Raw genomic sequence first — 25746 nt, forward strand, 5'->3', positions numbered from 1 at the left:
GTATCGGCACTGGCACCAGCGTTGGCACCAGTATTGAGCCCCAGGACCAGTATCAGCATCAGGTTGGACTGGGTGGTCTTAAAGGTCCCTTCCAACCCAGGCAATTCTATGATCCTATGATCAGCGCCAGTGTCGGCACTGGTATCGGCACTGACATCAGCACTGGCATGGGCATCAGTATCAACACTAGCATGGGCATGGGCATCAGAACTGGTGTCAGTACGGGCATCGGTATCAGCCCTGGCACCAGCATCAGCCACTGGTACCAAGCCCCAGCACTGGTATCAGCATCCACACCAGTATCAGCACTGGTATCAGCATTGGTGTTGGCACCAGCACCAAGCCCTGGCACTGGCATTGGCAGGGGCATCAGTATTGACACCGGCACAGGCATGGGCGCTGGCACCGGTGTCAACGTGGGCACTGGTATTGGCACTGGCACCAGCATCAGCACCAGCACTGACACCAGCACCAGTACTGAGCCCCAGCACCGGTGTCAGTGCTGGTATTGGCATTGGTATCGGCACCAAACCCTGGTGCTGGCATTGGCACAAGCATGGGCATCAGTATCGACTCTAGCACGGGCACCAGCACCGTGCTGGCATCAGTATGGGCATTGGTATTGGCACTGGCACCAGCACGAACATTGGTATTGGCAGAGGCACCAGCACCGGAATCGAGCCCCAGCACCGGAATCGAGCCCCAGCACCGGTATCAGCATCAGGACCAGTGTTGGCAATGTTACCGGCGTTGGCATCAGCACTGGCACCAAGCCCTGGCACTGGCATTGGCACCGACGGCATCAGTATCAACACGGGCATGGGCATTGGCATGGTGTCATCACACACATTGGCATCGGCACTGGCACCAGCACCGGTACCAAGCCCAGCATTGGTATCAGCATCAGCACCGGTATCGGCACCGGTACAGGCACCAGCACCAAGCCCCAGCGCCTGTATCAGTATCAGCATTGGCACCAGTATCAGCATTGGCACCAGTATCAGCGCTGGTATCAGTATTGGCATCGGCACCAGCATCAAGCCCTGGCATCGCCACCAGTATTGACACCGACACTGGCATCGACGTCGTCACCAGCATCACCACCCGAACCAGCACCAGGCCCAGCCCCAGCCCCAGCCCCGGCTCCAGGATCAGCCCCAGCCCTGAGCCCAAAGACCCCGGGTCGCCCTGCTCAGCCCCCCAGGGTGACAACCCCCCGACGGGGCTGGGGATGGGGGTGTCTCCCCACGCTCAGCCTTGGGCTGCGCTGCTGGGACCCCCGGTGTCCCTCCAGCAAACACCGGGTGACACCATCGGGTCGGGAGCCCGGGCGGTGACGGGGGGCTGCGCTCTGCCGGAGGGGGCAGCGGGACAAGAAGGGTTAACGGGCCGAGCAGGCGTCACGGGAGCCCGAGCAGCCATTTCGCTGGAGGATGCCGTCGCTTCCCGCCGCCGCGTCCCCTCCAGCGCCGCGTCCCCCAGCTGCGGCACCCCTAAGACCCCCCCCCCAGCCCCTGCCCCATGGCCCGGCATCCGCAGGGCTGAGCCCACCCGGTGAGCTGGCACCCACCCGAGCAGGAGGAGGGGACCGGGGTGTCCCCTGGGACCGAGGGTGCAGACCCAGCCCATGGCTGGGCGGCTGGTGACATCCCACGGGGGCTGGGGAGCTCCCAGAGCTGGGGGAGATGGGACAGGGACCCCAAAGGGCCCCCCTGAAAGCAGTTTTAGGGGAGCTCGTTCTCCCTCTGCAATTAAAGGAGCGGGTGGGAAACGATTCTTCGTCAAAATAAAAAAAACAAACCAGCTCGTGATTGCAGAACTGCCACCGTCCAGCACCGTCCCCACCACCCCACTCCCCGGGGACCAGGGTTCCTCTGCATCCCCTCGCCCGGACCTCGGCACGCAGCACCCCCGGCACGACCGCGGGGCCGGGAGGGCACCAGGGACCGGCATGTGGCAACGGGGACCAGCAGTCAGACACAGCACGGCCACGTAAGCCCCGTTTCTTTGGGAAACCAGCAAATAACGGCAGTTTACTGGTGTCTTCTCCCCGCTCCCCACCATCCCCTCGCACCCAGCAGCTCCGGGTGGGAAGGAGCCGGCTCCTGCCCAAGGGCAGGGATGTCCCTGCCGGGAGGGGACGGGGACCAGCCGCTCTCCCACCTTCTCACCAGCTCTGGAGGGCAGGTCCGTGCTCGCGGGGAGCGGGCGCGGTGATGAACGGGCACAAATCTGACACCTCGAGGTACAGGGGCCAGCAGGGACCCCCGCGGTCACCGCCGGCCGGCAGCGGGTTTGGTCACAAAAAAAATAAAAGCGTTTCCATAAAACCTGCTCGGAGCTGTTTGGGATCGGTGACCCGCGGAGACCAGGGTACGAAACCAAGCCCTTTGGGTGACGGGTGAGAGGAAGGACCCTCTGCATCGCTGCCGCAATCCCTCGGCATCTTCTGCCTCTTGCATCCCCTCCCAGTTTCCCCCACCATGTCCAAGGACACCCACCAGGCGAGGCCACCGCCGCCGTGAGGGCACAGGACCTAAAGAACTCCCTGGACCCCGCGGGAGGATGACGCAGGAGGGTTTTGGAGCGCGCAGCACCCCACGGGCAGGGCGTCGAGCCCCTCGTTTTCGCCTCTCCTCCCACCAGACCTCTCCTTTCCCGTGGGTTCGGCAAGGTTTGAGGTTACGGCTGCTCCTGCGCCGGGTAAAACCGCAGGTTGAACCAAGAGCCGGGGAGCAGCAGGCAGCGGCGGAGGGTCAGAGACACCCCGCGCCCGGAGCCGGCGCTGAGTTGCCAGAGTAGACCGGGAATTCCCGTGCTGGGGACACCGTGAAGGAACATAAAACATCTGCTGGGATCCAGGGGTTTCTTTTCCTCGGCCACGGATTCAGCCAGCGTCAGCTCGGGCAGGGTTTGCTTGGTTTATCCCTGAGATTTTTCAAACGTCTCTTACCGCGTAGGGAATATTTCCCCGGGAATGCCAAATCCTCCTGCGGGAAGCTTTGCTCACCCAGGGCAGCAGTTGCTGAAGACCCCGCTCTTTGCGGCACTGGGGAATTAAAAGCACGGTCCGATGCTGGGGGCCGGGAGCGTCCCGCGGGATCCAGCGCTCGGGAGGGGGAGGACTCATCCCTCTGCATGGGCCGAGCCGCTTCCAAGCCCAGGAGGATGCATTGTCCCCGCCGGGGCTCCTGGGGGGCTGAGAGCGGTGCAGGATACCCGGGTTGTGACACCGTTTCCCAAACCGGAGCATCCCGAGCGTCTCCAGGGTTGGGTGAGTTTTGCCCGTTTTGGGGACGACAGCTCAAGAGATACCCGTTTGCTGCCACCGATCCGGGGCTCCCTCCGGAGCCTCTCGCTCCCCACGTCCTCTCCGCGATGTTCCTCCGAGGGCTCCTGAAAGGTCCCACAAGGACCCAGCTCCACAAGAAGAGCAGCAGGAGGCCACATCCAAGATCCATCCGGGCTCGGACCCGTCCCAGGGTGTGAGACCACAGCGAAGGTGCCGTACTAACGCCGAAGCATCGCTCCGCAGCCCAGGGACACCCTGAGCCAGGAGCGGCGTCCCCGTATTGAAGAATTTCTATCGTTTTCTTAATTCCGGGAATTTATCCGACCCGGCGTAACGCCTCTGCAGCTGCAGCACTGTCATGGTTTAGGCTGGGATGGAGGTGACTTTCTTACTAGCAGCTGGCGTAGTGGTATATTTTGGATTTGGGGTCAAAATCGCGCCGGTAAAAAAGTGGTTTTGGTTGTTTCTAAGCAGCCAAAGGCCTTTTCTGCTCCTCACCTCACCCCCGCCAGCGATGGGCTTGGGGGGCGCAAGGGGTTGGGAGGGGACGCAGCCGGGACAGCTGACCCCGACTGACTAAAGGGATGTTCTACGACATGTAATTAGAGTTTAGAGTGATGGCGTTTGTCTTCCCAAGCCACCGCCACGCGGGATGGAGCCCGGCTGTCCTGGAGATGGCTGAACACCCGCCTGCAATGGAGAGCCGGGAATGAATTCCCTGTTTCGCTTTGCTTGCGTGCGCCGCCTTCGCTTTAGTCGTCAAAGCGTCTTTATCTCAACCCACGAGTTTTTCCTCACTTTCACTCTTCCCATTCCCCCGCCGGGGATGGGGATGCGCAAGCTGCGCGGTCCCGCTTGTCGTCCGGGTTAAAGCGCGACATCCGCGGAGGCCACCAGCCTCGCCGACCCCTGCGGGAAGAGCTGCCCCCTTCCCTCGGCTCGCAAACGGTTTCACTTGGCGTCTCCCAGGCACCTGCCATGAAACCGCTTCCAGCTCTGCCTCCAAACTGGGGCAACTGGAAACACCTGGACGGGATGGGACAGACCAGACTAGAATAACGCTCAGTAAACCGAGATAAGGCCAAACTCGCCCCCCCCCCCCCCCCCCCCAAAAAAAAAGCAGACGGAGCTTTATGGGAAAAGGGTTGGGGTTTTTCTTGATGGCTTTTAGCAAAAAGCCGCATGGAAAGGGAAGACGATCTCTTCCCAGAAAGGGCTCGTCCGAGACCTCAGATTCTGTCATTTTGTGTTTTATTCGCATCACGGCAGCGCCCGCAGCCCAGGAGGCACCGGTCGAACACGCAAGATGAGACCCTTCATCTGACGGGGCAAGAGGAGAGAGAGACAAGCACGGAGGAACTTTAAAGAGGAATAACCTTTTCTCAACATCAATCTCTTAATTTGCAAACGGAAGAGAAGGGAACGGGAGAGGACTCTTCAGACGGCAATCCCTAGAGCAGAATTAAGCCAGAAAAGGGGAGAAAAGCCCCACATGCCACATCCCGATCCCATTTCTACCGTTCAGAGAACATAAGGGCTCTTAAAACTAAAAAGGTTTTCTAAAATTCTCAAAATGTGTAAAATTCTCCGAGCTGAAAAGCCTCAGACGTGTTTCTGTCGCCGCTGCTCCTGACAAGGCGGGACATAGCGGGGCGAGCTTTACACCTGCAGACTAAACATGACCTAAAGCTTTTTAAAAATTAAAAATAAAAATCAAGAAACGAGCTGGAAATCCTCTTTAAAGAAAACCCGTCTCGCTAAAGATCTGGCTTTTTTTTTTTTTTTTTTTTTTTTTTTTTCCCCCTCTGGCCACGCAAACCCAGGAGTTTATGCAGTCGCTTGTTGTTTCCCCAACGCTGGAACGTCATTTCTCAAGGCCAACAGAGGGATTCTCAGCTTCGGTTTCTTATTAAATTACGTAGTTTACGAAAAACCTCTTCCTCTCCCTGCTCCAAGAGAACGAAGAGAGTTTCCCAGCGAGGAATTGAGAGAATCCCGCGATTCCCGCGCCTGTTCCTGTGAAAAGACAAGGAAGGGTGAATTTCTACATCCCTTCTACCCATTTCGACTGATCCCGCGACGAAGAATTACCCGATTTTCACCCCGTTTCGGGCAAGTTTGTTGTGTTCTCCCTCAGCCTAAGCTTTGGGCTGGGATAACTCTTCATCCGGTGGCGCTTTCCGCTGCGTAACTCACGCTGCTGCCCTTTAGAGTTATTTTTCCAGGGAGACTGGAAACACGACGTTCAAACACAGCTTCGGAAATAACTATTTTTGAAGTTTCTAACGGCGACGCACGGAGGGAACGAGGATTCCCGCACGTAAATGATTTGTTTAATCGTTCTGGGCTAAGGCGAGGCAAAATTCCTCCCGGTGGAAGGGGAAGGAGGGTCTGTACTACAAAGAAAACCAACAAAACTTAACTTTTTTTTTTTTTTTTTTTTAAGAGCCGGATCTGTGTATGAACATCTCCGCACTTTTTACATCCCAAGCAGACGGCATTTCGCCGAGACGCTGTAAGAAGTCGCATTCCTCTCGGCGTTTCGGGCGAGAGGGTCGGGACGGTGGGAGAAATCCGCCCGCCGCACCGGAGCCCTTCTGCTTGCAGGAGGGAGAAAATGGTCAGGAATTACAGGAATTGAAAAGTTTTCACCGAACCACAGGTGCAGCGTCTCTCCCCCTGTTCTTCTGGCGCTCTTTTGTCAGGACACAAGTCACCTCAGCGAGGTCCGACCCTGGATTTCCACTCCACTTCTCCATTTTTACAGGAAAAACACACCCATGGAACGCGCTTTAAAGGGATCGATCACGACTCCTCCAACTCCTCTGGCTGTTCACCCTCACCACCACGCTGCTGCCGACCCGAGGAACTAACCTTTCGATGCCTCTCACGGGGGAGACACCTAGTTGTACTACCGAACCTCTTCATCTTTTTTTCTTTTTTTTTTTTTTTTTTTCCTTAATTTTACCGTTTAAGATCCGCTCGGCATGTTGAACAAGCGTCACCCCGCGCACCGCCATGGTTTCCCATCGCCCGCGTGGCTTTCCCTGATTCCATTCCCCCTCTGTCTCCACTTAAACCTCTAAATAAGGTGATTATTCGCATTCCAGCGCACGCAAAAACCTCAGATTTAAGCGAGCGTCTCTGCCTGGTCGGACGCTCCTTCGCTCTGTGCTTGGGGAAGGAGGAAGAGCTTCATCCAGGATTTACTCTCGGCAGCTGCGGAATGAACCGCTCCGGGCACGCGACCAGGCGTCGGATTCAGCCCCGACTTTCCGGGTTGTCCAACTCTTTCACAAAGGGAAGGGCGGTTTCGGCAGGACGGCTTTTTTACGGGATTTCCTCCGCCAGGAATCACCTCACTCCAAGGAATCCTCATTCAGGAGCACACAGCGTCCGCGTGACCGCTAAGGCATTAAGCTGCGGAGGAGAAGAATAAAAGAAAAGCCGTCCCCAGGACAATTATGAGAAGGAAATAAGGAGAAGCCGGCGATAAGAGTTTTCTGGAAGTTACTCTCATATTTGGGACGGGCAGGGATCCCTTGGGGCCAAGTGCATCCCCCCCAACCCCCTTCGGAAGCTGTGGAGCTCCACCACAGCACCAGCGGGGTCTCGCTCTGCTGCTCCTCACGGGAAGCTGAGGACACCAACTCCGCCCAGGGGCTCACGGCAAAGCTCAAACCGGAGGGAAAAACGACTTTTGAAACATCTGCACTCAACCGGAATAAGCAAAAACGCTGAATATCCCCAGCCCGCGGAGAGAAGAGGCGCCTCTGCGGGACTCCCTTCTGCTGATCTTGTCCCTGCAGCTGAAGCCGCAGCTTTGATGTCACCTGTACTTGGCACAAATACGAAGAACAGACCCTCCCTCTTTTCCAGACTCTCAGAAATTAAATTGGCATCTCGCCTCCAGCGAACAGATGCTTGAAGCAACTGATTCTGGTCATGGCTACACCCTCAGCAAGTTTGTGGACGCACCTGAGCGATGGGATGCCATCCAGAGGGACCTGGACAGGCTGGAGAAGTGGGTCCATGTGAACCTCAGGAGGTTCAACAAGGCCAAGTGCAGGGTCCTGCACCTGGGTGGGGGCAGCCCCCGGTCCCAGCACAGGCTGGGGATGGAGGGATGGAGAGCAGCCCTGAGAGAAGGGCTTGGGGGTGCTGGGGGGGGGAAAAGCTGGCCATGGGCCGGCAACGTGCACTGGCAGCCCAGAAACCCCCCCACAGCCTGGGCTGCATCCCCAGCAGCGTGGGCAGCAGGGCGAGGGGGGGATTCTGCCCCTCTGCTCCGCTCTGGGGAGACCCCCCTGCAGTGCTGCCTCCAGCGCTGGGGCCTCAGCACAGGAGAGACACGGAGCTGTTGGAGCGGGGCCAGAGGAGGCCCCGGAGATGCTGGGAGGGCTGGAGCCCCTCTGCTGTGGGGACAGGCTGAGAGAGCTGGGGGGGTTCAGCCTGGAGAAGAGAAGGCTCCGGGGAGACCTTCCAGCCCCTTCCAGTCCCTCAAGGGGCTCCAGGAAAGCTGGGGAGGGACTCTGGAGCAGGGAGGGGAGCCATGGGACGAGGGGGAAGGGTTTTCCACTGACAGAGGGGAGACTGAGATGAGATGTGAGGCAGAAATTGTTGGCTGTGAGGGGGGTGAGCCCCTGGCCCAGGTTGCCCAGAGAAGCTGTGGCTGCCCCATCCCTGGAGGGGTTCAAGGGCAGGTTGGCCGGGGCTTGGAGCAACCTGGGCTGGTGGGAGGTGTCCCTGCCCAGGGCAGGGGGTGCCACTGGGTGGTCTCTAAGGTCCCTTCCCACCCAAACTGGTCTGTGGCTCTATGATTTCCATGTGACGGTGCTTTCTCTGCCACCACAGCTGTCCTATGACTGTAACTGCTGAACTAACGTAACCTTTTTTTTTTCAGTTGCTAATTTTACATCAAACCCAACCATTCGCCTTATCCTACCCTCTTAGAAGCTCCACTTCCCGCTCACAGCTCTGCGGACAATCCTGTGCTGATCATGACATTTTCTCTGCCTTCTCATACCCGCAAAACTCCCAGCATTTTTCTGCATTAATACAGACGTTCTCTACCACGTGCCGTTTGGTGCACCAGAAGATTTTTTTTTTTTTTTAATAATGCTTTTGGGTACAGTCAGCACTGCTCTGCACAATTCCTCCTCCCAGAGATGAATCATCTAGCCGCTAATTAAAATCAGCTCCTAATCAATGACTGTTAGGCTGGCGTCAACCCGATGCTTCTCGCGCTTGAACTTTATTCAGTCTTATTGAATTGTCTTATCCTAAAGCTTCCCCCGTCATCGCCGTATGCCTATAAGCCATCACCTCCGGACGGAGGGGGATTTTTTGGTAACTGAATGGAAAAAAAAAAAAAAAAAAAATCTCTCCCAGGAAAGCTTTTGGCACACCGATTACGTGTATATGTTATGAGTTCGCAAATGATTGGTGAGTCTCGGCTTTTCCATGAAGGTTTTTTCACATTCCGTGCACTTGTAAGGCCTCTCCCCCGTGTGAGTTCTCTGGTGGCGAATCAAGTCCGCGTGGCGAGCAAAGCTTTTGCCGCAGCCTGTGCATATGTACGATGACGCCCGACTCTTTTTGCTGTGAATTTGCTGATGTTTCAGAAGGCCAATTTTCAATTTAAAAGCCTTCTGACATTCTGGACACAGATAAAGTCTTTCCCCCGTATGGGTTTGCTGATCAAAAAGGATCTCTTTGAATTCCTTCGGTTCTCCTTCCTCAAGGGAGCCGTTGCCCCTTCTGCTTCCCGTTGGATTTGCCTGACCTGTTGCTGAATTCCGATGGCTCTCAGATGTTACCCCCTTGGCTGAAATTTGGCGAGTCAGCTCCCGGGATCCTCCTGAGGATGATCCACGCAGTTCTGTATTTTCTGCACTCTTGGGGTGACTCTGCACCTCGGCTCTGACGGCAGCCCCGCCGCAGCCTGGAAGAGAAACATTCCAAACGCTCCCTTTACCTGACGTGGAATACCGTAAATCTCCAAAGAACAACCATTCCCGATTCACCGCCGCTACGTCCGTCCGAAGAAAACAAGTTTGGGGTAAAAAAAAAAAAAAAAAAAAGCAGGACTGCAGCAGAAATTCCCCCTCCCTCTAACCCTACGAGCCCGGGCGGTTTCACCGTGTTGCCAATTTAATTTCTGACGAGCCACCACACACCTGCGCCAAGACTTGCGGGGGTCTCCCTTTCCGCAAAATCCCGCTGATCCTCGGCGTGCTGCGCTTCTCTTGGCTGGACGCTGCTTCTGGGAGCAGGATAGTCTGCAGAAGGAACAGAATACGGAAAGGATGCTTAATATTTTCCTCTGATTTCCCCCCCCCATCCCCCCCCCGTTATTACAAAGATATTTCCTAACCTACTTTAATCGCATTGATGTAGACAAAGGCAACGTTGCACAAAGACCAGAGCCGAAGGCAGCTTTTTGTCAGCCTGTTCGCTTCAACCTCTCTGAGCCCTGCAGATTCCTTACGCCTTTTCTTTTTTTGTACTGTGACTCATTTTTGTTAATTTCCATGAAAACCACTGCCTTTCGCTTTCTCAAAGAAGAACAATTTTTCTAGTTGTTCCTAGAACCGCGAGAAAAGCCTTTGCGAGGCCGTTTTCTAGCAGATACCTGCAGAACCCACGGTCTCTTTTACGCTGGGGAAAAGGTCCAACGAGGAGGCAACAGCAAGAAATCTAGAGAGGGCGGCTGGGAAGCAGGCGAGCGATATTTGGCTTCCAATTTTTTCAATATTCCAGAAATTATATCCAAAAGGTTGAAAAGAGAAACGTTTAGCAGGGGAAAGTGTTGAATTGATGACGGCTATAAAAGCGTAGTTCAGCTGTCTGCTGCTGTGTGTTTTCATTCAGGCCTTTCTGATCCACGAACTGATTTTCCCCCAGCTAATCCCTCCTCACCCAACGCACTGCACGTGCTTTTTTAACAGATCAGAACTGTACAAAAAAAAAAAAAAATATAGAGGCAGCTGTCTGCAGACTCTAGCTTTTCTGCTGTAAAAACCAGAAGGTATGGAAAGAATAACAACAGTTAAAAAAAAGTGGAATTACACTGTCTCGCTGTTGCATGTCATTTCAGATTTGACGGTGCAGAAGCAGCAACAGAATGAGGTTGGGCTAAATCAGCGTTTCTTAGAACTGAAGAGCGTCACAAAGCGCAAACTAGAATAAGCAATGCCGGAGGCTCCTGGGGTTCACAGCACTTCTGTTCCTCCAGCGCGGAGGACAAGTGAATGCACTTTTAGCCACTAATTACAGCGGGTTCTTCTATTAATCCGAGGAATTACTTGAAAGCTGAGGAGCCAGCGAGGGCTCACATCTTCAAATTTAAAAAAAAAACCAAACCAATGACTTCAAACAAATGCATAGTTGGGCACTTAAAACTAAAGGCTTCTTCATTTTCTTGGGCATCATTCATATTATTTAACAATTTCTGCATCAAAATAGTTCCACATTCTATTATTCTACCTGTATCAAGCAGACACGGTCTCCCCTACAGGCACAGATTGGGTATCTGACTCCAGCAGAGCACGTGGAGGCGTTAGGAAAGGGACTGTCCTTCGGTCTTGAAAGGAAAGATTGTGGAGCTTACAATCCCTGACAAAAATTCAGAAGCACCTAAAGATTAATCCACTCGAAACCAAAGGATCTGAGGAGTGACTGTTAGACAAGAGCCAGGCCAGAAACAGCATCGACCTGTTAGCCTTCAGCGAGAGAAAGGGAAACCTAACCTTTACCCAGGGCGGTTAAAGAGTCGTAATTCTCCTTTATCACTTTCTTGTAAAGTTCTCTCTGCCGGTCTTCCAAGTCCGTCCCCTCAGGCGCCGCAGCGTCGTCACACGTCCCAGGGACCTAAAACAAAGCGTTCCATCGTCAATGCCATTGGAGAGTCGCATATCCTCAAAAACCCTCTTTTTCAACCGTTTCTAGCAATGCCCGTGTTACGTATAACCAGCACATGAATTAAGGACTTTATGTATAAATCTTCTACTGTTATTTCTGTACGTAGCTCAGAATGAGTGAGATTACTTGAAAATAAATGACTCAACTGAAACAATGACTTTCTATAACGACTGAGTCAAGAATTAGTTGTAAAAAGATATAAATGTATGTGGTCACCATCGACACCCAGCCCCACGAGGGAATTTGGTTCTTCCTTTCACTGAAAACCAGAAAATACTCCAGAGTGCTTTAAATCGGCCCTGAGGCAGTGCCACAGCCTGTCAGATCCAGCTGTGAGCGCTCTTCCCTAATAATAAAAGCTAACGCAAACAAAAAATTAAGCCCTACAAATTCCGAGAGACGGACACCGCACACGCCACGCGCATATCCGTGCTTTATATCTACAGAGCACCGTGTCCGCACGGGCTCGCCTCTGAAAACGCTTTGATTTGCTTTTCAGACCACCGCGCATCTCACCGGTGCGGGTGCTCTGCCGCTTGCGCCACGTACGAACCCCATCGTACGAATCGGCTGCCAAGAGAAAGAATTCGTTTTCATTAATTTGTCGCTAGATGGGCTCGCCAGCCGAATGAAATACACGGGGGAGAAGGCTGAAGAGAAGTCAAGCCTTTGTCTCTGCCCCAGACCCCCACGCCGTGGGCACTGCGCCACCGACACATCATCGTAGTGACTCGAAAGGAAGTTTTTCCACGCCTGAGGACTCTCGTGCACAAATAAAGGTCTGCAGGGAGTGAATCCATTTTACAGCAGGAACTGGGACCGCATTTCCAACAAGCAGCAGGTTTCCCCCCCCCCCCAACACTGTGCTCGAATTCCAATTTTGCGCCTAAAAGAGCACCGAGATGCCTTTAATTTCCCCAGTCACCGGCTTCCCAGCGCCACCTCCGCACTCCGACGTATCAGGGAGAAAAAACAAAACCCGCTGCGTCACTAGCAATGTTTTACTGCCACGTAGCGCATTTCAGCTACTGCCGCTGCCTTCAAGTGCTTCACATGCAAATCTTCTTTTAATTTAAGGGAAATAAACACAATAGCAAACATCTTAATTACCCTCGACTGCTCGGGATTCCGGATTCGTTTTCGAGTTTTATTACTTATCCCACCACAGAAACTCCGAGGCGTGCCGACGAGCCAGTTTCCGTCTTCACCCAAAATGAACTTTTTGGGAACAGCTTCTTTCAGCAGACGTCTGTTTTTTCTAATTTTCAAGGGGTCAATTTCAAAAGAGCTGTCCTCAAAATGCTTCGAACACAGTCGCTGGTGCTTGGACGGCGTTCCCATGTCCCGGCCCATGTTGTGAATCCACTGCTTCAAGAGAGGTTTATTTTGTAAAGGAAAGCCATAAAAAGTAACGGTGCTGTTCTTGTACACCCCGCTGGTGGCGTTTTGACAGTTCAGCGCCGAGCAATAAACCATCGTAAAACGAGAAACAGAAACAAATCCCAAAATCACGTGCCAGGAGCAGGGTTTAAATAGTTTTTAATCAATTTTACTATTAAGCGGGCCTAAACTTGTTAAGAAAAAGCATCTTTTTTTGAAAGACAGAATGAGCTGAGGTCAGGAAGAAGTGAAACGCGGTGCTGAACTTCGCTGCCAGAGGCGCGGAGCTCACCACAGCTGATGTCTGCAGAATACGGAGAGGAGGAGCCAGGTGCCCTTCCACAGCACGCAGCTCGCCCGCTTCAAAGCCACAGCGTACAATCTGGAAGACAAAACCCCTTAAAATCAGCTTAATGGGCCGTTACTATGCAGATTTACATGTAAAGTAAATTCTGCTATGTACACATGAATATGCACTTCATTAATTTGCGTATTCATGAGGAATCCTCTCACGCTCCACAACAAAGCTTATTATAGTTATTCAGAAGGCGGCAACAAAAGTGTGATAGCCAAATAACTTCCAAAAAATGAATCATGGAATCATTTAGGTTGGAAAAGACTCTGTAAGATCATGGAGTCCAACCGTTAGCCCAGCCCTGCCGAGCCCACCACCACCCCACGTCCCTCAGCACCGCGTCTGCCCGGCTTTTAAATCCCTCCAGGGGTGGCGACTCCACCGCTGCCCTGGGCAGCCTCTTCCAACGTTTGACAACTCTTTCGGTGAAGAAGTTTTTCCTAATATCCATCCTAAACCTCCTCTGGCGCAACTTGAGGCCGTTTCCTCCCATCCTATCGCTTGTTCCTTGGGAGAAGAGACCGACAACGCCCTCACTACAACCCCCTTGTGGAAAAAGGGCCCTGCAGAGCACACGGGGAACGCTTCTGGAAACGAACGCAGCCCAAATCTAATGTTCACGACCACTCTCGCCATCACAGTGCGCTTCCGGGAACACCTATGGTCCGCCACCCACCCTGGTATCGGACGCAGGAGGAGACGGGGCACCTCTGCCCCAGGGCGCACCGCCGGCTCACAGCCCTGCTGCGGACCCCACTCGCTGCTCGTTCCCCTGCACCGCTGGGGCAGGAGGAGCTCGGTAATTCCCCCCGGGCCGACACCCGACCCCGGGGGACACAGGCCCACCCGACCCCGGGGGCAGCCACAGGCCTCAGGGGGCAGCCACAGGCCCTCCCCGCGGCCCAGGGCGGCCGCTCTCCCGCCCCACGCCAGCGCGGGGGGAGCCGGGCCTCCTCTCACGGACACCGCTGCCTCCCCCGGGCCCCGCCGGCCGCTCACCGGCCCCGCCGCGCCGCCATCATCCCTCCGCGGCGCCAGGCCCCGCCCCTCACGCGGGCAGCAGCCAATCCGAGGAGCCAGCCGGCCCACCTCTCCTCGCTATTGGCCGGCCGCCGCTAGGACCCGCCCTCCCGTTGGCGCGCGCTGCCGCAGGCCAGCCAATCACCAGGGGCACCTGCGGCGCGGCCACGGCGAGGAGGCGGGGAATGGGCCGGTACGTTCATTCCCATTGGCCAGCACGCGAAGAAGCAGGGTGCTGATTGGAAGGGAACGAGGATGACCTCACGGGCAGGGAGGCGGGGATCGCGAGCTCGGCGCCTGCACGTTGTCGTGGCAACGGCGGGGCAGGGGCAGGGCCCGGCCCGAAGCGCTTCCCGCCGCGGCGGGGCCCGGGCGGCGGAGCGGCGCCGTGAGACGGCCCAGAAACCACCCGGCCGCTCCCGGAAAGCGGCTCCGCGGCCGGCCGTGCTCCAGGAGGAAGGGGAGAAGGCCCGGGGTCCCCTCACGGAGAACTGAGAGCGGGACAGGGCCCGGGGGAGCAGGGCCAGAGGAGGCCCCGGAGATGCTGGGAGGGCTGGAGCCCCTCTGCTGTGGGGACAGGCTGAGAGAGCTGGGGGGGTTCAGCCTGGAGAAGAGAAGGCGCCGGGGAGACCCTCCAGCCCCTGCCAGTCCCTCAAGGGGCTCCAGGAAAGCTGGGGAGGGACTCTGGAGCAGGGAGGGGAGCCATGGGACGAGGGGGAAGGGTTTTCCACTGACAGAGGGGAGACTGAGATGAGATGTGAGGCAGAAATTGTTGGCTGTGAGGGTGGTGAGCCCCTGGCCCAGGCTGCCCAGAGAAGCTGTGGCTGCCCCATCCCTGGAGGGGTTCAAGACCAGGTTGGACGGGGCTTGGAGCAACCTGGGCTGGTGGGAGGTGACCCTGCCCAGGGCAGGGGGTGCCACTGGGTGGCTTTTAAGGTCCCTTCCCACCCAAACCAGTCTGTGGTTCCCCCTTCTCTATTGACAGTTATTTCCACAAAGCTTTGCCTTGAAAATGGGGGTTTGGGGACGGCAGACCCAGCGTTCCTCCTCTTGCTCCAGCCTTGCTCATCTTTTCTCCTCCTCCTGCAGAACGATGCATGGCATTTCCCTAACACTATTATTAGGTTTTTTTTAAGAAAAGAGAACTTTCCAGCCAACAAAGAAGCATCTGAACAAAACTTAAGCCGAAATATGCACGTAAAAAAGGGTATTTAACAAAATTTGTCCCAATTATCTGACAGTGAAGGAGCCCTGAATCAAAACAGGCTCTTGCCTGACTCAGACGGAGCTGCTGCTTCTGTATTTTTTTTCCACGAGGCTCAATGCCATCGACAACAAGGTGCCAGATGATATATCCAGGCTCTTTTATTACCAAAAGGAATGAATCGTGTCCTTGCAGTGTCACCAACACGTCAGACTCCCAGCAGTGCTCTCCCCCTTTGGAGACACTGACTATGAGGAAAAATACAGTTTCTGAAAGGGGATGTTTAACGAGTATTAAATTTTCTGTTTCCATAGGATTTGGAAAATTATACAAACAGAGAAGACCTGCAACAACGTGGTAAATTAAACGCAACACAACTTTAAACGAAAACCGTATTCCGGGCTCCCCCGTCATTTTACAATCCCAGGTGAGGACCCCAGCCCTCAGGAACCCTCTCTCGGGGCTCCGTGCTGCTGAACCCCAGGAGCTCTGTGATTTAACTGCGGGAACAAGCTGCCTCTCGGGCTCTGTGCCCCTTTGCTCCTGAAGAGGCTTCTTTCAAACAGCCACAGGGTCAACACTTCCTTTCCCAAATCACTTCACACAGGTGGGTGTTTCCCAACACTTGTTTAGTGGACAATTAGTAACTTTAACTCACTTGTTTTCGGCTCCGTCCCTGGACTCTGGACTCTCGGCAGCCTAGGGATAACACTTCAGATATTTTCCAGCCTGAAGCGTTACAAACTGTTCCGTGTGCTGATGTGATTTCTCTCCTGCATGGATTCGTGGCTAGCAGTAACTCTGAGCACCGCAGACTTCCTACACAGCTCCAGCACATCCCGACCAGCTACAGGCACCGGTGAAAGCTGTGAAACAGCTTCGCCGACCATTTTAACACAGTCTGCAGAAAATAACCCCCCAGCCTTCTGCCTTTTACTGGGAGGGGGCTCAGGACAGCTGTTCGACAGCCGCCTCCTCCCGCCGCAGCCCAGCATGGAGCTGGGAGATCCTGCCACGGCCCAGCAAGGGTGATGGCCGAGGGTGCAGTGAACGCCCCGGCTGGACGGGATTTTTTATACAGAGTGCATTACAGACCCCCTGATCTCTGTGCAGGGCCAACCCGCCAACGTCAGGTGTGTTTCTTCCACATGACTTTCCTGATGCTTCATGAAACTCCTCCTGAGCACAAACCTTTTCCTGCAGAGGGGGCACTGGAAAAGCCCCTCTCCTGAGTGCTGGCGCTGGTGTTTTAGAAGATAATCCTTTCTCCTGTAGCTTTTGTCACACTCGGAGCATTTGTATGGCCTCTCTCCCGTGTGAGTCATCTGGTGTCTAACGAGCCACGAATGGCAAACGAAGCTTTTCCCACAGTCGCTGCAAATGTAGGACTTTCCCCGGCCCTGGCTCTGCCCCTGGCTTGCAGGGCTGCCCCTGGGCATGAAATGCTGCCTGCATCTGCCGCACGCCTCCGACTTCTCCTGCGGGTGATCCCAGCAGGGGCTGGCTAACGGGTTTTCTGCGGGGAAGTTCTCCTCGCTCTCTGCGGACGGCTGCTCGTCTCCCACGAGGCCGTTGTGGTCACGAAGCCTGGTTCCGCCCGCAGGGTTGTGTCCACGCTCGGTACGGGCCACTGTGGGCAGCCCCTCGCAGGAGGCGGGAGCAGCCCCCTGCCCAAGGGAGCTCGTTTCTTTCTCACCGGGAGCACACAGCTGTGAGTGAAGTAGATGGAACATCCTTTCGCTAAGACTCTTCTCACACGTAGGGCTTGGAAACATCTCCCCTTCTCGGGCTCCCTGGAGAGTCGGAAGATGTTCCTGCTGGCTGGAGTTTCTCTCACATTTGTTGTACACGCACGGTCTCTTGCCAACACCGTTTTCCTGAGTGCTAAAGAAATCTAAGTGCTCACCAAACCCTCGGTCATACCGAGCGTCACCCCCAAGGCTGTTCCCAGCGGTGTTTGTTTCCATTGTTTCTGAATTCCACTGATTGTCCCATGTTACTCCAGCATTAGGATCCTTGGAAAACTTCTCTCCAGGTCTTCCTGGTACCTCCGAGTCACACACCGTGCTTTCAAAGCAGTCTGCCGGAGGGTTCCTCTTTGTGTTTTCATCGTGCACTGAAACAGAGAGATTTCAGTCTTTCAATTAAGGAAGACTCTTAGGAGTGTCCCTCCAAGTCTACAGCCACGTCATGCTAATGGACAGAGAAAGTAAATAAGGGGAGGTTTTAATACTTAGGGGGAAAGCAAATACCAGTGTTCCACCAAAACAAAATCTCCTGGAAAACAGAAGATCTTTTTGCAATTATTTTTTTTTTTTAAATCTACACAAAAAAATTACTAATGCAACGTCTTATCTTCACCCTCTCAATTCAGCTGTCTGAAGTGTGAGATCTAAGGTCCCTGACAGAGTGGACACCAGCACATCTCGGTTCTCCCAGCTGCTCTCTGGACACTCCACCGAGCATCTAGAGAAGGAAGAGTCCAAGCCGAGGCACCAAAATAAGTCCCTGCAGGTTCACCACTTCTCATATGTGAGCCGATGTCTCTGCAGGCTGGGCTTCTGCGGGGAGACACTCTGTGGCCGGGTCTTTGTTCTGCGAGCTCGGAGCAGTGCGGAGCGGAGGAAGCTCTCGCACCGTCCAAGTAATCCCCAGATGGGCACACGGCTCCGGCTCGGTGAGGCAGAGCTGTCGGTCAGACTGCCTCTCCCCTGGGCGCCTCCTGCTTTCCTCAAAAACCCTGACTCCTGATAATCCATCCCCAAAAGGCAGCTGGTGCCCGAGCTGCTTGGGCACAGCTCTAGATTTGCCATTGGACAAAACCGTTCTGCTGACCTGCAAATTCCCTCTTTCTGTAATTTCTGTTTGCTGCGAAAAATACCCAGTGTTGCATTTTCCAGATTATTATTTTCACCAATGCTCTTCAACCTGGCTTTCTAACACTCCGTGATTTTTCTGTCCCCTGAGACCCGTGACCCTTCCAACACCTACAGAAAAACTCCCCTGAGTATCGCGAAGGACCATGGGTCTCTCAGCACTGCCAGCTGGCCGAGCCCACAGTTACTGGCATCGCACAGACCCCCTCAGCTCTTATTTCTCTGCCTGTGTCCTGGGACATCAGCAGACAAACGTGTTACGCAGGCTAAAGCGTCAACGTAAAAGGCACTGGTTGTTCTACAGGGATTGTCTAAGTGTGTCCTCTCACCCCGGTAACTCCAGGTTCCAGACTGGAAGATCTGGAACAGAGTCGGCTGGGGAGCCCACCCTGGGAACTCTCTCAGAGCGGTGGGAACAGGTCTCCCTCGGGGAGGAGTTAGGTGCCTGGTCCAGCCTTACACCAGGGCAATATCCTGGATGACCTTTTTTGGTGGGGTAAAACCATTCACATAGGCAGTTCCCGGCATACTGAGAGTTTACCCCTTGACTTACTCTATAGTAACTTCATCACATACCCATGAATGTTTAAATAACTCACATGAAGTGAACAAATTCCAGGCTACCAGCTGATTTCTACACACGATATTCATTCCTCTGCACCCCCCCCTTGGTTACCCACTTGAGAGCTACACGGAGTGGTCCCAGGTTGCGGCCCAAGAGATCGTATTTAGAATGATAGAATTGTCTCGGTTGGAAGAGACCTTTAAGATCCTCAAGTCCAACCATTAACCCAGCCCTGCCAAGGCCACCACTAACCCACGTCTCTCAGCACCACATCTGCCCGGCTTTTAAATACCCCCAGGATGGCGACTCCACCATTCCCCTGGGCAGCCTCTTCCAACGCTTGACAACTCTTTCCAGGACGAAATTTGTCCTAATATCCATCCTAAACCTCCCCTGGTGCAACTTGAGGCCGTTTCCTCTTGTCCCGAATTTAATATCCCTATCCAAACTTGCACACCCGTTCCCTGAGGTTAACCCCTGATCTGAAGATGAATGTTAACTCCACCTCAAGCATGACCCATACTCCGAGTGCGCTCTGCACAAAACCAAACCAAACTCCTCTGGATGAATGTGTGCATCTACATCTCCAAATAGCATGTCCTAAAAGTGTTTTGCATGAAAGCTGCCTTTTCTTTTGCTGCAGGAGAGCTCTCCTTCTTGGGAGCGTGAAATCAGGGCTCCACATTCATTGGTACCATGTTTGGAAACCAGCAAGTCAGCTGGAAGCACAAACTTGACCCCAGCTGGAAGCACAAACTCGATCCGTAAGGCCTGAGCACACCACTGTGCTTGCCCAAACAGAAACCTCTGGCAGTTTTAGGCCAGCTGAAGGAGGAAGGAGCCCCTTCAGCTGACAGAACCTGAGCATTTTGTGAACAAATATTAACTATCAGTCTTGAGGTTTGCTCCAGTTCTTTCATGGCTTACATTATAAGGTCGCGATATTTAATATAGTATTAAAAAATGGCTCTAAATTCGATTTACTGTCCCAGAAATCTCAGCTGAAGTCCATTACTGACCTGTACTCGGATCTGTAGAGACTTCTTCTTTCTCCACCCCTTGTTGTTCAGGGCAGCGTGGCTCCTCCTCTTGCTTAATCCATGATAAAACATCAGTTGCATAAGTCTGAAATCCTGCTCATTGGGGAAGAATTTACACAACTGAGAAACAATGGAGAAAGATGCAAAGCACGGAAGATTCAGGAATTCACAAAGATGAGAAAAACGCTAACAAAGCCTCAGGAAAGACACGAAGAGCCACCCGAGGGGTAATTCCTGCAGCGGGAGTTTTTACCAGGGAATCCTCACCTGCGTCGGGGTCTCTGGGGAGGTCCTCGCCCTCCGCGCCTGGCAGCTCCCTGGCGTACACCTCCTTGCCTTTCTTGGTCTGACTTGAAGCCTCGGGCTCACAAAATGCTTGCTCTGCTGAAGGAGAAAATTCAGGACAAGCACATCATAAGAGCATAAGCTCGGGATTTCACAAGGGCGAATGAAACCCGCTCTTGTTTCGGTTTTTGTTTTCCCCCCAAGTCAAGCTCCCGTAAGCCCAGTTTCTAAACGAAACCTGCTGGAAAGGTCTAAAAACCCCAGTTTGCTACATACACTGGAAGCCAAGCAAAACGACAGCGGAGCCAACAGACAGAGCTGCTACTTTTTGTGAAGAGGAAGGACAGCCAAGCTCCAAAGCAGAATAGTTTATTTGTAACGCAAAAAGGTACTACCAAGTGAGAAGGCAAGAAACAGGTCCCCGGGCTGCACAGCCTCACCCTGTACAGCAACAGCACTACCAAAGAGCCGGTGCGCTCGCTCACGTACGCAGAAAAACCACCGAAGAGAAGGGAGGAGGGAAAAGGCAGCCTGAAGGCTCTGGTTGTGCAGGAGGAGAGGGACTGCGCGCCTGCAAGAGAAGGCTGCGGGGGACGCGGAGTTGCCACAGCTCCGATTCCCCTGGAGCCAGCGCAGCACACGCAGTCCTGCCTCCAGTGCATGGCACCAACCACAGACCTCATTCCGACACTGGTTTTTGCCTTCCCCAAGCTAATCCATGGGCCCCCAAAAGTGACTAACGGCCCACTTTGGACTACATATTTAACCATCTTAGAGCTATCAACCTGAGGGAAGCAAAGTAAAGGAATTTAAGGGAGAACAAAACATTTCCTATTCTACACTGCACCGCTTGGATGAAAACCAGCCACATACTCTGCAAACTCCAAAATGGCCTTGAGATGGGAAAAACGAAATACCAGCCCTTACCGTCAGGCCTGGTGGCGAGTCTGTTCAAAACTTGTGAGCTTTTTGTAAAAGATTTGGAATACATGAGAAGAGGTGGGAAAACAAAACAAAAAAAAAACACCTTGGGATTTAATCCCCGTTTCATTTTCCCTGCGAGGTATGCAGTTACTCACCCGGGCAGGGCTCTTCAGGAGCTTCTCCAGCCTCCCTCTCCTGCTGATCTGCAGCGCACAACTCATCCTCTTGCTTAATATGGATTATGTTGTCTTCTGTTAATAGGAAACGATGCTATTTTAATTCCACACACAAAATTAATTCCAGTTCTCATCCCCTCCCAGGCACAGCATCTCTGTTCTAGCTCACATTCTAGAGAAAATCTCACCTCAGTTCTAGTTCTCGCTGACCAAAGCCTCTTAAACAGACCTAAAATATTTGTCACAAAACCCTCAGTAGATGTTTGAGCTTCAGAAACGCACAAGAGTTTCACGCACGTGTAATGTTCGTTTTGTTGCAGCACCAATTAGCGAATGAAAACATGTTCTACTTGGCCCCCGGAGAGGAGAGTGCCACTTGAATTCTCCCTTCTGGAGTTTTGTTTCTCTTTTGGCTCTACCGGAGTTATGTTGTTGCTTTTTCAGTCGCTCTTGATAAAACACGCACGGCGTCTAGCCCGTCAGAAAAGCACTAGCGAGAATTATGAATGAAACTTATCAAAAAAAAGAAAAAAAATAGTCCATGAAATCAATAAGGAAAAACAGATGGGCTAACACTCTTGCGTGTTACCTTTATAACTCCGTAACACAATCAATGAATTAGAGGAATACTTTGCACGAGCGTAAAAACAACTGTGTGTGTGCAGGGAGAAATCAAAGTCCTCTTGACAGCCAGCCTTCCGAGTGGAAAACCGAACATCACCCCACTTTGGCACGGCCTGACGGCTGCGGGTTTGCCACGGGCGACCGCAGGCAGCTCGGTGACCAGGAGAGGAAAAAAAGGGCGGTTTGATGCCGTGTTTTGAGACATACGCAACAGCCGAGCGTGGAAGACCACCACGCTCCAGACTGCAGGTGCCGTGGGGGGAGGCCGATGTCCCAAACAGACCCCAGCTGCCGGGTTTTTGGGTGCTCCGCGTCTTGCAAAGCCTGAAGTCACTCACCGGTGCCGGTCTCCGCAGGGTCACCTCTCCCGTTCCCGTCCTCGCAGCTCGGAGCTCGATGCTGGTTCCCACCTTCCGACCGGGCCTGGGCATCACCCCTGGGAGGGTCCGGCTCTGCGGGAGGCGTGAGGTGAGGCGCGGCCGGGGGTCCCACCGCAGGGGGACCATCGCGGGAGACGGCGGGGACCCCTGGCCACCTGCTCGCGGTGGCCACTCGCCCGCCTCGAGGCCGCGGCCCTTACCGAGGGCGAGCAGCGTGTGGTAGTCGCTCCTCATGACGGCGCGGTGCAAGGCCCGCTGCCAGCCCCGCAGCGCCCGCCGCTCCCGCTCGCCGAACTGCCCCCACGCCTCCTCCGGCCTCGCCGCCGCCCGAGGCCGCGCCGCCTCCCGCCCGCCGCCGCCCGCTCCGCGCCTCGCCGACATCCGAAGGGCCCCGCCGCCGCTCTCCAGCCGCCGCTCCAGCGCCTGGAGGCGGCCGCGCAGAGCCAGCGCGGCCCGCAGCTGCCGCTCCGCCCGCGCCAGGCGGGCTTCCAGGCGGAGCAGCCGCGCCGCCACCGCCTCGGCTCGACCCACCCGGGGACCGGCCATGGCCGCCCACACCGGCCCCACACCGGCCCCGGCCGCCGCCGCCGCCGCCGCCGCGCCCGGCCCGCCCCGGCCCTGCAGCGCCCCCTGCCGCCGCCCCGCCACCCGCGCTGCGGCGCCCCCCGGCGGGAGGGCCCGGGAACGGCGGGACGGGGCGGGACCGGCGGGATCGGGGCCGGAGGAGCGCGGGGTCGCAGAGCCGGCAGGGACCGGGGTCCCCTCAGGGCCGGGAGGGCCGGGAGCCCTCTCGAGTTGTGAGGGACCGGGTTGCTCTCAGAGCCGTGAGGGACTGGCGTCCCCTCAGAGCCATCAGGGACCGGGGTCCCCTCGGAGCCGTGAGGGACCAGGGATCCTCTCAGAGCTGGGAGGAAAGAGGGTCCCGTCTGAGCCATAAGGGACCAGGGGACCTCTCTGAGCCATGAGGAATTGGAGGTGTTCTCAGAGCCATGAGGGATTGGCGTCCCATCAGAGCCATCAGGGACGGGGGTCCCCTCAGAGCCGTGAGGGATTGGGGTCCAGTCAGAGCCATCAGGGACTGGGGGACTTCTCTGAGCCATGAGGAACTGGGGGCGGTCTCAGAACCATGAGGGATTGGGGTCCCCTCAGGGACAGGAGGAACCGGGGATCCTCTCAGAGTGAGGAGGGATCAGGGTCCCTCCTGAGCCGTGAGGGACTGGGGATCATCTCAGAGCAGCGAGGGAGGGTCCCCTCAGAGCCATCAGGGAACAGGGATCCTCTCAGAGACGTGATGGGCCAGTGTCTCCTCAGAGTTATGGGAGCCCAGGATCCCCTCAGAGCCATGAAAGCTCAGGGTCCCCTCAGAGCCATGAGGCACCAGGGACCCCTCAAAGTTGTGAGGGATCGGGGTCCCCTCTGAGCCGTTAGGGACTGGGGATCCTCTCAGAGCCCTGAGGGACTGGGGGACCTCTCAGAGACGTGAGGGACCAGCATTTCCTCAGAGTTATGGGAGCTCAGGATCCCCTCAGAGCCATGAAAGCTCAGGGTCCCCTCAGAGCCCTGAGGGGCTGGGGTTCTCTCTGAGCCATGAGGGACCGTGGATCCTCTCAGAGCTATGAGGGGTCTGCATCCCCTTAGATCCATGAGAGACCAGGGATTCTCTCAGAGACATGAGAGATCGGGGTCCCCTCAGAGCCATCAGGGACCAGGGTTCCTCTCAGAGCCATGAGAGATCAGGAATTCTCTCTGAGCTGGGAGGGACTGGGGGTCCTCTCAGAGCCATGAGGGACCAGAATTTCCTCGGAGGTATGGGAGCTCAGAATCCCCACAGAGCCATGAGGGATTGGTGTCCACTCAGCTCCATGAGGCATTAGGGGTCCCCTCAGGGCCATGAAGTGTGGGGGTCCCCTCAGAGCTGTGATGGACCCATGTCTCCTCAGAACTATGGGAGCTCAGGATCCCCTCAGAGCCATGAAAGCTCAGAGTCCCCTCAGAGCCATGAGGGACCAGTTCCCCCCAGAGCCATGGGGGCGCAGTGTTCCCTCAGAGCTGCGAGGGCTTGGGATCCCCTCAGAGCTGTGAGGGCTTGGGGGTCTTCTTATAGCACCTCTCTGATGAGGAAAGGCCAAGAGCCCCGGGGCTGTTGAGCCTGGAGAAGAGAAGACTGAGAGGGGATCTCATCAATGCTTATCAATATCTAAAGGGCGGGTGTCAAGAAGATGGGGCCAGATTCCTCTCGGTAGTGCCCAGTGACAGGACAAGGGGCAATGGACACAAGCTAGAACATGGGAAATTCCATCTGAACACGAGGAAAAACTTCTTTACTGTGAGAGTGCCAGAGCACTGGAAGAGGCTGCCCAGAGAAGTGGTGGAGTCTCCTTCCTGGTGTCTCCTTCCCGGACGCGTTCATGTTCAGCCTGCTCTGGGTGACCCTGCTCTGGCAGGGGGTTGGACTAGATGATCTCCAAAGGTCCCTTCCAACGCTGACCATTCTGTGATTCAGTTACTTGGGCTGCTGTAGCTTAGGCTGGAGTAGGACAGCAGCCTCCACCGCAAAGCCAGATGTCTAGGCTGAGATATTCTTCACAAGAGAAAGCAAAGTCATGCGCAGAAAAATAAGAGAAAAAAAATGAACTGACCCTGGTGTACTCAGGACAGCGAGGTCTTACTCGATTCTCAAGTTCCAGCAAATGCAAACCCCCCTGCCAAAGCAGGGTCACCCAGAGCAGGTTGGACAGGAACCCCCAGGTGGGTTTTGATCATCTCCAGAGAAGGAGACTCCACCACCTCCTCTGGGCAGCCTGTGCCAGGGCTCTGCCACCCTCAAAATAAAGACGTTTTTCCTCAGGTTGAGATGGAACCAAGGGTCAGAAAAAGGCTGCGCGCTGAGAAGCACTACCCAAGGGCGATGAAAGCTCAGCGCTCGTTCATGGGAGGTGTGGAGACTTCAAAATACACCTCAAGGTGGGTGTAGGAGACCTCGTGCTCCCAAAATGCTCACTGTCTCCCCATCGCGTCTTCTCTTGCCTTCCTCTGTGGCTTCTGCTCTTCCCTGCAAGCATCACTCTCCCTGCGCAAGGGGAGAATTGCTCTTCTTTCTCTTGGTCTTGGAAGAGCAGCGCATTTCTATGTCACTTGCCGCTTCTTGGATTCAGGGTTGAATTTCTGCCATTTAAGCAGCACGAATCTCAAAATAGCTCTGAGCTTTGTTATAAATACACATATTTGCCTCTGAAACACCGGGGAGCTGGGCTAGAACAGGGAAGCGATGACTCACGGTGCGAAACACTGCTTCATCTGTATTATCAGAGGCAGCATCAAGAAGTGATGCACATCATCTTGATGCACAGGAGCACATCAAGCGCTTCTGATGATGCTCAGGCAGCGGTTAACATATGAAGTCTCCCAGTCAAAACCAGGAGAGTGCCGTTGAGATGGTGTAACCCTCCCCAGCTCACCCTTCTAAAACGCCCCATCTCTTCGCTACCCGAACGCCGATTCTTTTACTTTGGTGTTTCTTGTTATTGTCCTCTTGCGAGATGCAGAAACGGCCCAGAAAAAGCTACCCGAAGTTGTTTTTTTGTAGAATAACCAACGAGCACTGCCGGAGTGGTCCTAAGATCCAGGATGTTCTGGCTACGGGGGAATGCAGCAGCGTCTTTATCCCAGAATACATCCTGCTCTTCCCAGACCCCACCGAGT

At 54.8% G+C, this 25746-nt stretch overlaps 2 protein-coding genes across 4 annotated transcripts; both read right to left on the reverse strand.

Moving 5' to 3' along the window:
* Positions 1 to 8198: 8198 nt before the first annotated feature.
* LOC128904795 (zinc finger protein 189-like) lies at positions 8199 to 14009 on the reverse strand. Of its 3 annotated transcripts, none has more exons than XM_054189523.1 (5): positions 13627 to 13852; positions 12326 to 12977; positions 11050 to 11164; positions 9472 to 9573; positions 8199 to 9236 (listed from the first exon to the last, which is right to left on the reverse strand). In XM_054189523.1, exons 2-5 carry the CDS (start codon positions 12689 to 12691, stop codon positions 8704 to 8706), a joined length of 1116 nt encoding a protein of 371 aa, XP_054045498.1. In that variant the 5' UTR covers positions 12692 to 12977; positions 13627 to 13852; the 3' UTR covers positions 8199 to 8703. The 3 variants fall into 3 exon arrangements, with proteins under 3 accessions (XP_054045498.1, XP_054045497.1, XP_054045496.1); XM_054189522.1 differs by lacking the exon at positions 13627 to 13852 and adding an exon at positions 13950 to 14009 and having other exon boundaries at positions 8202 to 9236; positions 11044 to 11164; XM_054189521.1 differs by having other exon boundaries at positions 8202 to 9236; positions 11044 to 11164.
* A 1190-nt stretch (positions 14010 to 15199) lies between these two features.
* On the reverse strand, positions 15200 to 22590 carry LOC128905120 (zinc finger and SCAN domain-containing protein 2-like). The gene is made up of 6 exons (XM_054190607.1): positions 22245 to 22590; positions 22003 to 22116; positions 21020 to 21115; positions 19923 to 20039; positions 19635 to 19748; positions 15200 to 17290 (listed from the first exon to the last, which is right to left on the reverse strand). The coding sequence occupies exons 1-6, from the start codon at positions 22588 to 22590 to the stop codon at positions 16248 to 16250; spliced, it is 1830 nt and encodes a 609-aa protein (XP_054046582.1). The 3' UTR covers positions 15200 to 16247.
* Between the last annotated feature and the right edge of the window lie 3156 nt (positions 22591 to 25746).

Source organism: Rissa tridactyla, chromosome 2 (genome assembly GCF_028500815.1).
Source record: "Rissa tridactyla isolate bRisTri1 chromosome 2, bRisTri1.patW.cur.20221130, whole genome shotgun sequence".
Taxonomy (NCBI): domain Eukaryota; kingdom Metazoa; phylum Chordata; class Aves; order Charadriiformes; family Laridae; genus Rissa; species Rissa tridactyla.

Excerpts from the sequence above, each read along its gene's own strand:
- LOC128904795 (XM_054189522.1), bottom strand. The coding sequence starts at position 12,691 with ATGGTTTATTGCTCGGCGCTGAACTGTCAAAACGCCACCAGCGGGGTG. Across the intron at positions 9,574-11,043 it reads TTTAACCGCCCTGGGTAAAG|ACTATCCTGCTCCCAGAAGC; the intron begins GTTAGGTTTCCC and ends TTCCTTCTGCAG. Across the intron at positions 9,237-9,471 it reads CCCCGCAAGTCTTGGCGCAG|GCTGCGGCGGGGCTGCCGTC; the intron begins GTGTGTGGTGGC and ends TTTCTCTTCCAG.
- LOC128905120 (XM_054190607.1), bottom strand. The coding sequence starts at position 22,590 with ATGGCCGGTCCCCGGGTGGGTCGAGCCGAGGCGGTGGCGGCGCGGCTG. Across the intron at positions 20,040-21,019 it reads TCCTGAAGAGCCCTGCCCGG|CAGAGCAAGCATTTTGTGAG; the intron begins GTGAGTAACTGC and ends TTTCTCCTTCAG. Across the intron at positions 19,749-19,922 it reads CCCCAGAGACCCCGACGCAG|GATTTCAGACTTATGCAACT; the intron begins GTGAGGATTCCC and ends CCCAATGAGCAG.